We start from the raw sequence: 15,558 nt of genomic DNA, 5'->3' as shown, positions 1-15,558 counted from the left end.
GGATGGGTGGATGGGTGGGTGGGTGGATGGGTGGGTGGGTGGATGGATGGGTGAATGGATGGATGGATGGATGGATGGATGGATGGGTGGGTGGTGAATGGGTGGGTGGGTGGATGGATGGATGGATGGATGGGTGGGTGGGTGGGTGGTGAATGGGTGAGTGCTTTGGGGGAAGGAACCCAAGGCTCAGATTTCCTCAGGCCCCCAGGCAGTCTGTGGCAACCTCTCCACTGCTGGTGTTGCGTCTCTGGCGGTTTTGCCGGGGAGTCTGCAAAGGCGCTGACCGTAGCCGGCCTCTTGCCAGGCCCTTCCTGTCTGCTTGTACAGTGCAGCTGCCTGCGGGCCGCTAATCTCTGGGGGCACCCATGTGGCAGAGCCCTGGTGGCTTAGCACCTTGCATGGGCACCCATGACCTGCTGATCTTCCTCTTGTGGAAGGGAACTTGCCGAGTTGCCGACCCCGGGTGGCCGAGCCCTGCCCCTTGGGCCCTGCGTGCAGCATGTGGGTGGATGCTGAGAGTCCCGGGCTCCGGAGTCCAGCGCCCCACCCTGATGTTTTCCGGAGACAGGCCTGTGATGGGAGTGGGGTCCAGGGGCGGGTCCTGACCCTGTGCCAGGACCCCCGGGAGGAAGGACCGGCCTCTGCCCCTTGCTGGGCTGTGCCACCTGGATCAAGTTACTTGCCCTTTCTGGGCCTCAGCTGCATTTCTGACTTAGGGGAGGATTGAGGCTTGGGCTGGGTTTTAGCCTGGGATGAGTCCCAAGTGCCCTCCCCGAACCCATTTCCAGGAGAGATGCTGTTGTGAGGCTGGGGGCTGCCAATGCCATTCTCCCCTAAGCAAAATCACTCACTCCCACCATAAGGTCTCAAAAGAGATCGGCTCCTTCTGGAGTCAACCACAGGGGGATCAATTCCTCCCCATCTTCAGGATTCCCCCAGTTCCTAAGCTCCTCTTGCACCCTCTCCACTATCCAACAACCCTGCACTCCGGGGAAGTCCTTCCTGCTGTCTAACTCAGATTGAGCACCTTGAGCCCAAGGACTAATTTCCTCAGGGCTCAGCCTATGCAGAGCTGTGCTGGAGACCTGGGCCGGCATGGGGACGATGGGGGGGGGGGGGGGGAGGCAGCCAACCTGGGTTTTTTCCTTCTCCTGTGACTCTCAGGACATCTTGCCTTGGCCTCATTCTTCGCACAGTCTGGCTTTGAGCAGACTGGTGAGGGGTCCTCACCCCTCCTGGAAGGTCCCATGATGACACCCGGTGAGCAGTGAGGGAGGATCACAAAATACATTTAAACTAAATTATTACGACAAAAGGACACAAAGAATGCAGCAAGAACAGGGAGATGGGAACAGTGGAGAAGGGTAGCCCCAGCCTGGGCCAGCTCACAGCTGAACTCAGGACTGTTTTCCTGCACATTTGCTTTTTCAAAAGTGCGCAGTCTGAGTCCGCCTGGCAGCTCAAACGGCTGCTGCTTCACACTCTCGGTGTAGCCGAGGGTGACACCTCACTTCTGATCCTCCTTCCTCCGACCCGTGAATGCTGGGGTTACAGGCATGTGCCACACACACCTGGTTTTATGTATTAACACCGGGGATGGAACCCAGGACTTCATGCTCACCAGGCGAGAGCCCAACTGTATAAACTGATTCTTTGTTTTGTTTCTTGTTGTTTGTTTTTCCAGACAGGGTTTCTCTGTGTAGCTTTGGCACCTTCCTTTCCTGGATCTTGCTCTGTAGACCAGGCTGGCCTGGAACTCACAGAGATCTGCCTGCCTCTGCCTCCCGAGTGCTGGGATTAAAGGCGTGCACCGCTGTCACTGCCTGGCTAGAAACTGATTCTTGAATGAAGATGTTCAGAGAGACCTTGTTTCGTGCTGGGACAGAAACACGGTCTTCATTTCACACAAATGGTTGTATGTAAGAACCTGCTGTGAGGTTGCTTTGGTTGAGTTCATGACAAGGAAATCAGAGGGTTTTTTTGTTTTTTTTTTGTTTTTTCTGAGGCAGCACCTCAGATATGGAGCAGGGCACCCCCTGGGGTGCAGGGAGGATGGGGGTGGCACTGGGACCAGAGTGGTACCTGTCTGAGGTGGATTCAGACTTCCCTGCCCTAGGCTTTCGGTGACCATGGTGGGCATGCTTCTTGGGGTGTGTGGAGGGGGTGTTGATGGTGACCAGGGGAGGGGAGGAGGAGGTGATGGTGACCAGGATGGGGAGGAGGTGATGACGTGGCTGTGATGGCCCAGGAGAGGATGCGGAGGAGGCCGTGGTGGCGGAGGAGGGGTCCCGGTGACAGTGTGGTAGACTGATGATGGGGTCCTGGTGTGGTAGACAGACTGATGATGGTGGAGGCGGTGATGCTGGGGTCCCACTGTTAGTGCAGTCGGCTGGTGACAGGCAGAGGCGAGGCCGTGACGGCCTTCACAGTGGTGACGGCTGAGTGTGCTCTCTGAGTCTGTTGCTCGTGAGAACACTTCAATGTTTTGTTAGTGACAAGATGTAGGCTGTCGTTCCTAGCAAGTGGCCTATTCAGAGGTAAGGAAACCACTTTCCAGCCTTAGATTGCTAAGATTTCGTGTCATCGGTGGCCACTGTCTTAGTTAGGGTCACTATTCCTGTGACGAGACACCATGGCCATAAGCAACTTGGGGAGAAAAGGGTTTATTTCACTCAGTTCATCCTCAGAAGCAGTGAGGACAGGAACTCAGACATGGCAGGAACCTGGAGGCAGGAGCTGATGCAGAGGCCATGGAGGGGTGCTGCTTACTGGCTTGCTCCTTGTGGCTTGCTCAGCCTGCTTTCTTATAGAACCCAGGACCAGCAGCCCAGGGATGGCTCCACCCACCATGGCTGGGCCCTCCCCCATCAATCATAAATTAAGAAAATGCCTTACAGCTGGATCTTAAGGGGGAGACATTTTCTCAATGGAGGTTCCTCCTTCCCGGTGACTCTAGCTTGTGTCAAGTTGACATAAAATGAGCCAGGACAGCCACTGAAGTTTATAGAGCGAATGCTTTCCAGCCTCCGCTGGAATACAGCTTCCCCTCCCCAGGGGAGGCTGGGTGGCTATGTCCCAGGGCGAGCGGAGTGGGCTGGCTTTCTGAGCACCTGCCCCCCCTCCTGCTGCTGTCTTGCCTGGTGTCTCCCCGAAGTGCTGACCCTGCAGAGCTGGGAGCTGGGCCGGCAGTCAGAGCCATCCCAGGGACAGCATCCTGTGTACTCCTGCTGGTTCAGCGCTTTCTCCTGCACACTTCTGCCGCTGTTTCCGGCTGGTGGGATCCCAGGGGGACCCGACTTCCCCCGAGTAGTTCCAGACAGCGCTCGAGACATCCTGAGGCTGGGTAAAAATGCCAGTGGCAGACAGTCAGGAGGGGATCTTGATGCCCTGCATTCTGTTCCCCCAATCCCCCCCCCCACCGCGGCTGGAGTAGGGGAGAAATGATTCTGAGGTTGGGGTGAGGGAGGAGGGGCGGATGAATCATGCTCTGGCCTGCACTGGTTATTGGCTAAAAATGAGGACTTTTCCAAGTCTGTGGAGTCTTTTTGTTTGAGCTGGAAGGGGATACGGTTCATGGGATCCAGTTACCTCATCGTCTGCAAGGAAGCAGAGAAAGTTGCCCAGGAGTTAGGGACAAGCTCTGCCTCCTGGCTTTTCCAGGGCACTCGCTGTGGGCGGGGTCTGGAGGAAGGTGAATGGAGGGTGATGCTGGAGGGTGATGCCTCAGAGGCGATCTTTCGTAGAGTGACTAATGATGGTGTGGTGACCAGACCTGTGTGACCTTAGCTGTGGTCACTGGGAGCCAGTCTGGAAGGTGGCGTTTAGGTGAGGCTCATTTGAAGGCACAGCAGCTTGGGGGAACTCTAGGCCAGGTGGTTCCGGAACTGGGGACGGCAGGTGCCAAGGTCCTGAGGTAGGAATGAACTGGGTGAGACAAGCCCAGGGTAGGGAGCAAGCTGTGAGAGAGGGGAGTGAGGAACTGCTCCGTGAAAGGCTGGCGTGCGTGTGTCTTTCCTGATTCCCTCCTTGTAGTGTGGTAAGGAACCCCTCTAGGAGGAATGAGCATTTAATATGCACCTGTGGTATACTTTGTGCTGGGCACTTTCCACGTGACCTCGCAGTACCGCAAACTACCCCTGTAGTGTTATCCAAATCAGCTGAGCCGATGTAGTCCCTTGGTGGCTCACACACACAGTACAGGGACAGCTCTGTCCCTGGGTACCCTTAGCTTGGTTAACTAGATCCAAAATAAAATAAAATAAGATGAAATAAAATAAAATAGCCACACCGGCTCCCCTGAGGACCGGGACCTTGGAAGAAGACTCAGCCTGGGGCTGCCCAAGCTAGACATACAAGGAAGCTGGGCCGGGATGTCTGGAGCCCTTAGGGGTTGGAGTGGACGAGAACTCCCCTGATGGGGAGCACTCTCTGGGGACCCTTCTGTTGTGGGAAAGAGAGCAGGGTCCCAGAGCTGAAGCGCCACTGGGCAGGGCGAGCGGCTACACCAAGCCCTCTGGCCCAAGATGCAAGCTTTGAGGATGCCTGGGATTCCAGTGGCTGAGTCATGGGTGTCTTATCATCGCCTCTGAGTGCAAACTGGAGCTCTCTCTGGGAAAAGGAGTCCCGGGGCCAGAGTGGGAAGCGGCAGAGGTCCTGATGCAGGACAACATGGAGGAGCATCGGGTCTACAGCACCCCGTCATGGGGACTGGTGCTTGTCTCTCCTCTCTTCCCCATTCTGAATTTGTACCCCACTTTTACGGGTACAGGTGGAGCCCAGGAATAGTCTCAAGTGAACACCTTGCTTGTGGCATCCGTTGGAGAGTCAGCTTTCTGGGGTCTGTAATGATGGTGGCGTTGATGGCAGTGGTGGTGAGATTGTGTTGATGGTGGTGATGATGGTGAAGGTGATAATTATGGTGATGATAGTGGTGATGATGATGATGATAATAGCAATGATGGAGATGGTGATAACGATAGTGAGATGAGATGGTGGTGTTGATGGCAATGGTGGGGATGGTGATTGTCTGGGTTAGTTTTTATTTGTTTGTTTTTTTTTTGCCAACTTGACATGAGCTAGAATTATTATTATCATCTGAGAAGGAACCACAATTGAGAAAATGTTTCCATAAGATTGGCCTGTTGTAGGGCGGTGGTGGCGCACGCCTTTGATCCCAGCACTTGGGAGGCAGAGGCAGGCAGATCTCTGAGTTCGCGGCCAGCCTGGACTACAGAGCGAGATCCAGGACAGGCACCAAAACTACACAGAGAAACCCTGTCTCAAAAAACAAAACAAAACAAAAAACAACAAGAAGTTTGGCCTGTAGGGTATGTGGCCCACACTTAATCCCAGCACTCAGGATCCAGAGGCAGAGAGGCAGAGGGGTCTCTGTGAATTTAAGGCTAGCCTGATCTATATAGCAAGTTCAAGAATAGCCAGGGCTACATGTGCTACCCTGTCTCAAAAAGCAAAAACCAAACCAAACCAAATGGTGATTGATGAGGCCCAGCCCACTGTGGGTGACACCATCCCAGGCTGGTGGTTCTGGATTCTGTAAGAAAGCAGGCTGACAGTCAGGTTGTTGGTGCACACCTTTAATCCCAGCACTCAGGGAGCAGGCAGATCTCTGTGAGTTCAAAGCCAGCCTGGTCTACACAGTTGTTATGGGATTCTTGTACCCTATGTGAAAATGTATTGCTGTGATAAAAAGCTGAGCGGCCAATAGCTAGACAGGAGAGTACAGGCGGGACTTTCAGGCAGAGAGGGAACTCTGGGGAGAAGAAAGGAGGAGTCGCCAGCCAGACGCTGAGGAAGCAGGATGGGCAGTGCAGAACCACGTGAAAGAACGTAGATTAAAAATACGGGTTAATTTGAGTTACAAGAACTAGTTAGGACCAAGCCTAAGCTAAGGCTGAGCTTTCATAATTAATAATCAGTCTCCGTGTTGTTATATCGGGCTGGCGGTCCCACCGAAGAAGTACGACTACACACAGTGAATTCCAGGAGAAAGGAAGAGACAGCAGGCGGAGCAAGTCACAGTGAGCAGCACCCTCCACGGCTCTGCTTCAGCTCCCGCCTCCAGGATCCTGCCCTGACTTCCCTCAGTGATGGACTGTGACCCGGAAGTATAAGCTGAAATAATCTCCTTCCTTCCCAAGTTGCTTTTGGTCATGGTGTTTATCACAGCAATAGAAACCCTGATTAAGACAATGGTGATGGTGTGATGATGTGATGATGGTGTGATGATGGTGATGGTGTGATGATGTGATGATGGTGATGATGGTGATGGTGTGATGATGGTGTGATGGTGTGATGATGGTGTGATGGTGTGATGATGGTGTGATGGTGTGATGATGGTGTGATGGTGTGATGATGGTGTGATGCTGGTGATGGTGTGATGATGGTGATGGTGTGATGCTGGTGATGGTGTGATGGTGTGATGCTGGTGATGGTGTGATGATGGTGTGATGCTGGTGATGGTGATGCTGTGATGATGGTGTGATGATGGTGTGATGGTGTGATGATGGTGATGCTGTGATGATGGTGATGGTGTGATGCTGTGATGATGGTGTGATGTATGATGATGGTGGTGATGGTGATGATGGTGTGATGGTCTGGTGATGGTGTGATGTATGATGATGGTAATGGTGTGATGGTAGTGGTGGTAGCTGTTAGCATTTGGTCTGTCATAACAAAGTACCACGGATTGTGTGGCTTTCACAATTGAGCCTTATTTTCTCAGAGCCCTGGAGGTGGGAAAAGCCCACGATCCAGGTTCCCATGGGTTGTTTCTGATGTGGACTCTTCCCTGGAGTGTAAATGGCCACCTTGTCCCTACCTGGCTTTTCCTGGGAGTGGAAAGAGACCCCTTCTTAAAGTCCATCGTTTCTCCTGGATTAGGCTCACATTTGCACGACTGTTTAACCTTGATTGTCACACCAGACTCTCTCTGGAGACGGTCGCTGTAGAGGCTTTGAGGGAACGCAATCCGCTGTCCAGCATGAGGAGACCAGCTGGGGTGGTGTTGATGGTGCTGGTGGTGATGGCGGTGGCTGGGACAGCAGGGGTGGTACCTAACACTGGTGCTTGCTAGACGCCTGGTGTTGTGGAATTTTCCACTTTACGTGGGAATTAACCCTCACAACAATCTTGTAGTTTAGGAGCCAGGATTGTCCCAATCCCCCAGTGAGGGACAAGAGGCTCAGTGATATGCCTGTGTATCTGTTGTAGACAGATCGTGGTGTAGTTAGGATCAGAACCCAGGCCTTTGGATTTTTTTCCAAAGTTGTTCCTGAAGTCCCGTGGTCCTGCTTACAGGCTGTAGGATGGAGGACTGTAGAGCATGCTTGTGCTTGGGCAGAGTGCCGTCCAGCCCATCCCCCACTTGGGCTTCCCAAGACCCATTAGTCTGAGGCCATGGGGCGGCCTGGGAGGGTCCAGAAGCCGCTCTGCACCATCCGCTCCAGGGTAGTGAGGGTTCTCCTCCCCTTGGGGACTCTTGAGAGTTAGGTTTCCGTGAAGTGAGGCCAGGGGTGGAGGTGACTAAGATGACTTTCCAAGGACAGCTGGGCGGTGGAGGGGGCGGGATTGGGCCCCATGGCAGGCCGACCGTGGTGGAGCAAATTTGGCCTTCAAGCCAAGTGTGACTGGAGTTACTGATGTGCTTCTGTGTGGATGTCACCAGGAGGATATGTGGAGTGCTCTGGTGTAGTAATCTGGAGTACTGTGTAGTTCCAGGCTAACAACACCGAGGCTGGAATTATACTATTATAAAAGAGTGGTGTGTGTGTGTGTGTGTGTGTGTGTGTGTGTGTGTGTGTGTGTGTGTAATGGTTGTCATGGTAACAGCAGTTACTATGAGCCGCAGTAAGATGATGATGGCAATGTTCATGGCAACTACAGTCACAGCCAAGGTCTTTCCTGCGCTGAGTCCTGACTGGAGGGCCTTGACACCTGGACCTGTCACTTCACTTTTTTCTTTGTTCAATTCCTAGCACTTCAGATTTCTCTAGACTGCACTCCCAGTTACAGCGCCTGGTGCATAGAGCGGCTGAAGCGTCAGCCATACAATGGTGATTCTCTAGGTGACAGTCACGGCAAGTGAAGGCTAGTGCTTCCTGTGGGGTGTTCCAGGTGAAGCCTCTGGTGTCCTTGGAGCCGCAGTGACCTGCCAGGATGGACAGGGCAAGAAGTGTAGGCTCCGGGCAGCTCAGCCAGGGCCAGCGGGTGGTGTGTTTAAAGAGAGGCTGCCAGGAAAAGGGTGGGTGGGTGGGATGTCAAGAGGCCTCAGTGATTCACTGTCTTTCAAAACCTCGACCCACCCATGTGGTTGATACCTGTAATCACATACCTGGGAGGCTGAGGCAGGAGGAATTTTGAGCTTGAGGCAAACACAAAATAATAAAAACCCAAACCCTCCAAATAGCAGACATGGTATGGACGAACTACTTCAGGGTTCTGAGATCCACACGGAGACTGTGACAAACCCCTCCTAGGCTCAGTGAGGTACATGGGGCCCAAAGTCCATCTGCCTGCAGAGGGTTGGCCCTATAGCAAGTTCTAGAAACTGGACCTGTTTGGGCTGCAGCCACTCACATTCTTAGGGTTAGGCTGTGCTGGCAACCTCTGATGTGTGGAATTCAGATTCTGTCAACTGGGACAGAAGTGGATCACTTTAAAATCACAAATAGGGGTGGGGAACTGCCACGAGGGAGGGACGGAACTGCACAGCGGGACACACCCAGCAGGACAATTTGACATGGCCCCACCCAGGGGCTAATTTGAGATTCTGATGGACACTGCTGGCCTGTGGTCTCCCCAGACTGTGGAGGGAGTGGCCTTTGAAGTTCTGAGCCCTTCACCAGAACCCAGAATATTTTAAAATAAAGGATGATTTAAGAGTCAGCCTGCATATGCCTGGACAAAAAAGCCATCAGAAGAACAGTTTGCTTTTGAAGTTCACCGCGGTAGTATTCCAGTGTCTCCACTAGAAAATGGCGTTTCACTGAGCTATGCCACGGGGTAGCTCAGGGCAAGAGTGGCTGCTTTCCACGCCCGAGTCAGCTGTGTGTTTGGAGACATGGTCTAAGTAGCCCAGGCTGCCCTCAAACTTTTAATTTTCTTTTCAGCCTGTCGAGTGCTGGGTTTACAGGCGGGTGCCATCATGAACGGTGAGATGCCTGTTTTGAACAAACTGAGGCTGGCGCAGTACATGGACTCTTCAGTGACACACGAGAAGGGCACACTCACCGGGCAGAGAACTCGTCACTCTGGCTTAGCTCCCTGGTCACCACACCAAGCCTGTGAGGCCTTTGGAAGGCTGGCAGAACCATCTGCCGCCTGAGCGGGAGCCTGGGCCTAGAGTGCAACAGTTTAATCTCCTGGGGCACTTCTGCCTGGCCCACGGGGTCAGGGTTAATTTCTGACTTTCACAGACCAGTGGAGTTACTGCAGCGACCCTTAGGGAAGAGCATCAGACATCTCCTCCACCCTTTAAAAGCACCCAAGTGTCTACTGCTGTCTGGCATGCTGGCGCCTGGCCTTGGGGAACCCCAAGGGGCTTTGGACAGCACTGGGGGGTGAGTGAAGGATTCAAGAGACAGGTTCACTAGAGAAAACCATCATCTTACATTCTTTTATTATAATATATATGCAGATCTGTTAAATATACAGTAATAAATTCTATCAAATAGCTACAAGGCATTCTGCTGGCAATCTCCCCCCAAAGGGTTAGGTAAAACCTGCCGTCACTCTCCAAAGGCTACCAAAGCTTAAGACTTCGGTGCTGATTTCAGCTCCCAGGCCATAACATAAATCAGACAGACATTAAGTGCACTAAGGACACAGTGAGCTGAAAGGAACACAGGATTAGGCGTAATCAAACAGTGTATTTGCCCGCATTGGAACCATAAAGCAAATGGTGACTAGTGTGCGTTTCTCGGGGCTTCTTTGATGTGGTGCCGGGAGGCAGGAGCAGCTGCTGTGACCCGCGAGAGCGTCCCCAGGGCTCACTGCTTCTCTGGCTCTCCCTTCTTGGATTCTTGCTTCAGTTTGTAGTCAGCTAGGGCGGCTTTGATGGCGTCTTCCGCCAGCACTGGAAGGCATGGGAGGGTGGAGAGCTTCAATTTCTAGACACTGGAGAGGTGGCTGTTACTATTTTATACACTCATCTACACACATCTGTGTGTATTTATGTATTTTTACAAAACATATTTAGAGTATGTATGCATGTGCTTGTACATGCATGTGAGCGGGTGCTGTGCCACGCACACGTGGAGATGAGAGGACAACTTTGGGGAGGGAGTTTTCTCCTCCACCATGTGGGTTTAGGGGCTCTAACTCAGGCCTGTGACAAGCCTTTACCCTGGGCCGTCTCCCTGGCCTGGGGGGTGGTCATGAGGAAGAGAATCTTTTTAAGCTGGAGGGTGCTAGAGATGGGAGGGGTCCAAGAGTGTCCTTGCTGGGCACACACAGACTGGGATGCTCATGCCTTCCTGGCTGGGATAGTGGGGGGGTTTCCAGAAAGTGCCTGTCACCTGGCAGGGACACACAAGAGCTCTGATGGCGTGGTCTGCACACCTCCTTCTGCAGTCCCGCATGGGGAAGCTTTTACCGAGGGTGGACACGGAGAGTCAGGCTACAGGGGAGGAAGAAGCTGAGAGCCACAGAGATGGGCTACAGCCTTGGCACCTGAAGGCTGACGGCTTTGGCTTTCCCAGAACTGAAGAACCCGTGTCAGTTCAAGTGGAAAGAGCGTGATCTCAGGGTGTTGATCCTGAGGGCAGCCTGAGGATGGCGTTGGAGTGCCAGCCCAGCACCAGCTCTTCCCTGTCTGCCCTCTGACATCAGCATCTGAACTAACTCGGTCAGTACACCATACAGCATGTTTAGGGGACACCTAAGAGGGTGGAAGGCATCAGCTCTGACTGCAGGTTCTGAGGCGCACAGCCTCTCTCGGGGCAGTCAGTGGGTGTTGCACAGTGGCCTCACCTGAGGAAATGCAGTCACCAGGGCGGTGGAGCAAACTCTCTCGCTCAGCCTGTTGGGCCATGGTGTGGTGGGAACAGTACAGACCCTCAACAAAGACGGGGCTCACTTCCTCATCTCTGGGAGCAATGCTGCCTGCTGTGCTGTGTCTGTGCTCAGTGCCGCTCCAGGGCACAGGGCCTCAGCCTGACTTCCTAGAGCTCTGGGCTGGGAGACCACAGGCTCCAACCTCCCAAAGGTCCCCACGGCAGATGTTCTCTGTGGTCACAGCGTGGGCTCCTAACGGGGAGTTTATGACTAACAAGCGCCTCAGCTGTCTGGCATTCGGGGCAGACTCACTGGAGCAGTGCAGTTTCACGGGTGGAAGGCAGAGCTCCTTGGCGATGTCTGTGTTTTTGATGGTCAAGGCTTCCTCCACCTGAGGTGCAGGGGAAAGTGGGTGTTTAGTGACTTTATCTTGCCGAGGTCAGCAGTGAAAAGGGAGGCTGGGACACACTCCAGATAGGCTGCCAGTAGATTCACAACAGCTACTGTGCAGGACGGCCACTGTGCACTAGGGATCTCCGGGACACACACATCCCTGTGCTGCCTGGCTGGGTAAGCAACAAGATCCCCCTGCCCACTGAAGGCAGGCATTGCCTTGGCTGCTTGAGCAGCCTCTGCCCGAGGATGCCTGGGGTCTGAGAGTGCTGAGGGATGATGGGAGGCAGTGAGGCACGGCCTGTGTATCAAAGAAAGCCAGTCTCGCTCAGACAGGCGACCTCAAGGTTAGAGAACGAGGCTTCCTATTTCTGATCATAGGTCAGGGCCCTCTAAATGCCAGGTCCTGGGAGCATGTGCCCAGTTTCACTTCCCCTTTCCCCAAGGCAAGTTCTTAACCAGTTTCCTTTGAGCCATTTTCTTCTTCAACAAGCAGGCCTGGGCCTCCCTGGCCTCTAGGAGCTCTACACCCCGAAGGCCTGAATCCTGTGGAGTGGGCGGCATGAGGCTAGCAAACAGCTCTGCTGGAGAGCTGGCTCTGTCTGGCAATACCCTCCAAAACTCAGCTTCCTGAAGTGGGTCCTGTGAGGGTACAAAGGATGAGCACGCTGCTTTAAAATGGGGTCTCATGCAGGGCAGGGTCATCTTTAAATTGCTACGTAGCTGAGGAAGACCTTCCCACCCCAATTCTCCTGCCTCTTCCTCCCAAGGACTAGGATTCCAGGCTGGTGTGCCATGCACCACCACCACACCGGGCTAGTGTGGGTGGCTCTGATGCAGCTGGATCTTAGCAGTCTCAGCTCAGCTGCTGGGGAGTGTGAGATAGAGAAAAGGACAGAAAAGACGTCACAGTCTTTCCTGATCCCCTTCAGACGCTCCGGGCCAACCACCTGGACCACTGCTCGCCTTCTGCTGCTTACTTGGCTCTCACCCTTGTGATTCTGGTTTCTAAACCCCTTTCAACACAAGCTACATCCACCACTCTGTGAGTGTGGCTTTCTGGAATCCTACTCGAGGCAGGAGATGGGAGGAAATAAACAGTAACTGTCACACAGCAACTCTCAGGAAACTGTGTAAGGACCTTAGAAACATTAGGGAAAGCCCACGGTGGTTTTTGAGCTCTGCTCTTCTGGAAAGACTGGTGATGATCCTCTTCTACTTAGCTGGTAACCAAATACCAGTAATTAACAAAAAGCCTCAAGCAACAAAATGGTCCACAACTTCCAATGTGAGCAATGTGACCAGTATTAAACTTTAGAAAAATGGCTTCAAGAAATCATAGGCACTTTTTTTTTAAAGCAAGGTCTTGCTGCATCACCCAGGCTGGCTTTGAACTCAGCATCTTCATCTTCCTGCTCCAGAGCCAGGGTCACAGGGAATTCTGATTTAATTCTATAGTTATTGAGACAGGTTCACTATGTAGACAGGGCTGGCCTAGAACTCACAGCTCCTGCTGCCTCTGCCTTCTGAGTGCTGGGACTCGACAGTTCCGTACAATCTGTGAGCTCTCTTACCGTCTTCCCCTTCACCCACTCTGTGGCTAGGGAGCTGGAGGCGATGGCAGAGCCGCAGCCAAACGTTTTAAATCTGGCGTCCACAATCTTCCCCTTGTCATCCACCTGGATCTGGAAAGGAAACGGGCTGGGAGGTGGTTCCTGGGCCCACAGCAGCTGTTCCCAGTGAGCCCTGGCTTGCTGTCCACACCAGATGCTAGGACATCAATCACTGTTTTGTTTCAAAGAGCCCAACCACTGACAGTGAAACTCGGGGTCCACACAGGCCCAGCTGGCAGAGAGGAACAGGAAATGAAGCTCTCGCCTCACTTTGGTTCTGTTTCAACCCTAGCCTGCTGTATGTCAATCCCCATTTGTAGAAGTCTGTTCACGGCTGCTGTCACTCCTGGCCTCCGTAGGCACTGGGGGAGCCTACAATCAAGGTCTCCATTAACACCTTTCTCTCGGACCCCGACTGGAATTAGTGGCTCCTTCCTACTGGCCATTGAGGAGACTGCAGCTAAAGCTAGGACTTACTCAGGTACAGCGAGCGCACCATCTCCTTGCCCCTTCCTTCTCCTGGAGAGGTTTGGTTAGCACATTCCTTTCCTCGCTGGGGAGTGCTAGCTCCTTTGGAGTCTTCATTTGGTCAGTAGCATTCACAAATCCTTTCACTCAAGTGTTTCAGAACAAGACAGGTCTCTACCCTCACCATCCATGACAGCCACTCATCCCATCTCACAGGAACAGACAGACAGACAGACAAAATGCTCTGTGAGCAAACGGTGATGGCTTTTCATCCAGCCAGTACCTGCAATTTCATGACGTCACCACATGCCGGAGCACCCACCAATCCGGTTCCGACATTCTTAGATGTTTTGTCAAGGGACCCCACATTCCTAGGATTCTCATAATGGTCCACAACCTGAAACGACAGTGATAGCATTCACCATGGCGGTACCGTCTCCCTCGGGTCAGCAACCTGAACGGATACAGGGGAGGGAGAACAATGTGTGACCCCAACTCTCCAGCTCCTTCCCCGCGACCTTCACCTTGGAGATACTGCCGGAGATATTGGCAAACAACTCAGTTACATCTTAGCTTCAGAGGGATTTCAACCACAATTAATCACCCGATTTACACAATGACTTATACAATGAGACGAGATTTGGGCTCAAACACCACTTGTGTTTTTAACCAAACAAAATACACCGTCCTAAGAGAATTATGCCTTTAAAAATTCCAACAATACAAATGGCCCCAAATGGAAGATTTCCTCATAAATTTCAAGGTGGCTGTTAAGAGATGATCCGAGGTCGGAGGATGAGTCATTGGTGGCTGTAAACAAACACACCACCACCCTGGTGCAGGAGCGCCCCCTGGTGCCAAAAGGCTGCCAGCCCGACCGTAGCTTCTAACGTCAACAAAACACCCTTCCGTTTGGGGGCTGAAGGCCTTGGCAAAAGCACCCAAGCAAGATTAGAACAAAAAACAGCCACTAAAAGTTTGGGGCACATTAAGACTTAACCTTGAATTTTTTTGGCTGGTTAGCGGGAGGCACCCTCATTGGCAGATGTTGAGTCTAAACCCTAAGGCCCCGAAACGCATTATCTAATTTTGATGTCTTGTCCATCTGTGGCAGACTTTTGCTTTTCCGAGGGAGTCTCACGTCAAGGGGCCCTTAGAAGGTAGGGGGGTCACACACTACCCGCCCCTCGACACTTTCTGCTCCCTGAAAACACACAAACAGCCGAGAACCAGAGTTTTATGTTGGTTAGGCGCTTGGCTCGCCTGGGGGCCATCAGCTCCTGAAATAGCATCATCAAAACCGTGAGCGTTTTCTCCATACACGAGGGGGGGGGACGACGACGACGACGACGACGACGGCCGAAGGACCCGTTCGGAGTTGGGGGGACAGGGGTCAGGCGGGGGCCAGCGACTTGCTCAAGGCCACCTGGCAAGGGCAGTGGCCTGGTTGGTGAGGACGCTGGTGCTGGATGGTGAGCTGAGCCTCAAACGTGTGTGTCTCTGTGTGTGCGTGTGTATGTGTGTGCGTCTGTGTGTGTGCGTGTGTGTGTCTCTGTGTGTGCTTGTGTGAGCGGTCCCTTGACCCCGGCAGGACATACCAGGACCCCCCCTTCTGGGCTGTCAGACTTGGGACCCTCGAAGATCGGAGTCCTCGGCGGGCGGGTGGGCGCTCTCTGTGCCAACAGCTGCAGGCCGGGGGTGGGGGGGCCACCGCGCCGCGGGGGGCAAGCAAGCCGGGGAGGAGCCGGGGACGCTCGCCCGCCCGTCCCCTCGGTGGTTCGCGCCCCTCCCACCCCCGACGCCCGCCCATACCTTCTTGTGGTAGAGCCGGGCTGGGGCCGACAGCTCCCGGGCGGGCAGGCGCGGGCTCCGGAGCAGCAGCGCGGAAGCCGCCCGCCGCAGACGGCCCGCTCCGACCGCCGCCATGTCGCCGGCTGGCACCCGCGTCGGCCGCGGCGACGTCCAAGGACTGGCGCACTCGCCTGACGTCACCGGGGCGCCGCCCTCGCCGGGCCTTTTTCCTGGCCACGCCCCCGGAAGGGGCGGGGACGGGCGCAGGGCGGGAAGGTCT

At 53.8% G+C, this 15,558-nt stretch overlaps 1 protein-coding gene across 1 annotated transcript; it reads right to left on the bottom strand.

Annotated features, from left to right (window-relative positions):
* Window positions 1-9,620: 9,620 nt before the first annotated feature.
* Iscu (iron-sulfur cluster assembly enzyme) lies at window positions 9,621-15,445 on the bottom strand. The gene is made up of 5 exons (XM_028860835.2): window positions 15,300-15,445; window positions 13,771-13,884; window positions 12,981-13,091; window positions 11,326-11,404; window positions 9,621-10,093 (listed from the first exon to the last, which is right to left on the bottom strand). The coding sequence occupies exons 1-5, from the start codon at window positions 15,411-15,413 to the stop codon at window positions 10,008-10,010; spliced, it is 504 nt and encodes a 167-aa protein (XP_028716668.1). The 5' UTR covers window positions 15,414-15,445; the 3' UTR covers window positions 9,621-10,007.
* Window positions 15,446-15,558: the final 113 nt, after the last annotated feature.

Source organism: Peromyscus leucopus, chromosome 23 (genome assembly GCF_004664715.2).
Source record: "Peromyscus leucopus breed LL Stock chromosome 23, UCI_PerLeu_2.1, whole genome shotgun sequence".
Classification (NCBI taxonomy): domain Eukaryota; kingdom Metazoa; phylum Chordata; class Mammalia; order Rodentia; family Cricetidae; genus Peromyscus; species Peromyscus leucopus.
Note: the sequence above shows the minus strand (reverse complement) of the source record. Positions and strands in the feature narration are given on the sequence as shown.

What these genes read in the sequence shown, in the direction of transcription:
- Iscu (XM_028860835.2), bottom strand. Translation starts at nt 15,413, where the DNA reads ATGGCGGCGGTCGGAGCGGGCCGTCTGCGGCGGGCGGCTTCCGCGCTG. An exon ending in CCCGGCTCTACCACAAGAAG is followed by an intron (nt 13,885 to 15,299) that starts GTATGGGCGGGC and finishes CTGTCGTTTCAG; the next exon opens with GTTGTGGACCATTATGAGAA. An exon ending in GTGACGTCATGAAATTGCAG is followed by an intron (nt 13,092 to 13,770) that starts GTACTGGCTGGA and finishes TTTCCTTTCCAG; the next exon opens with ATCCAGGTGGATGACAAGGG.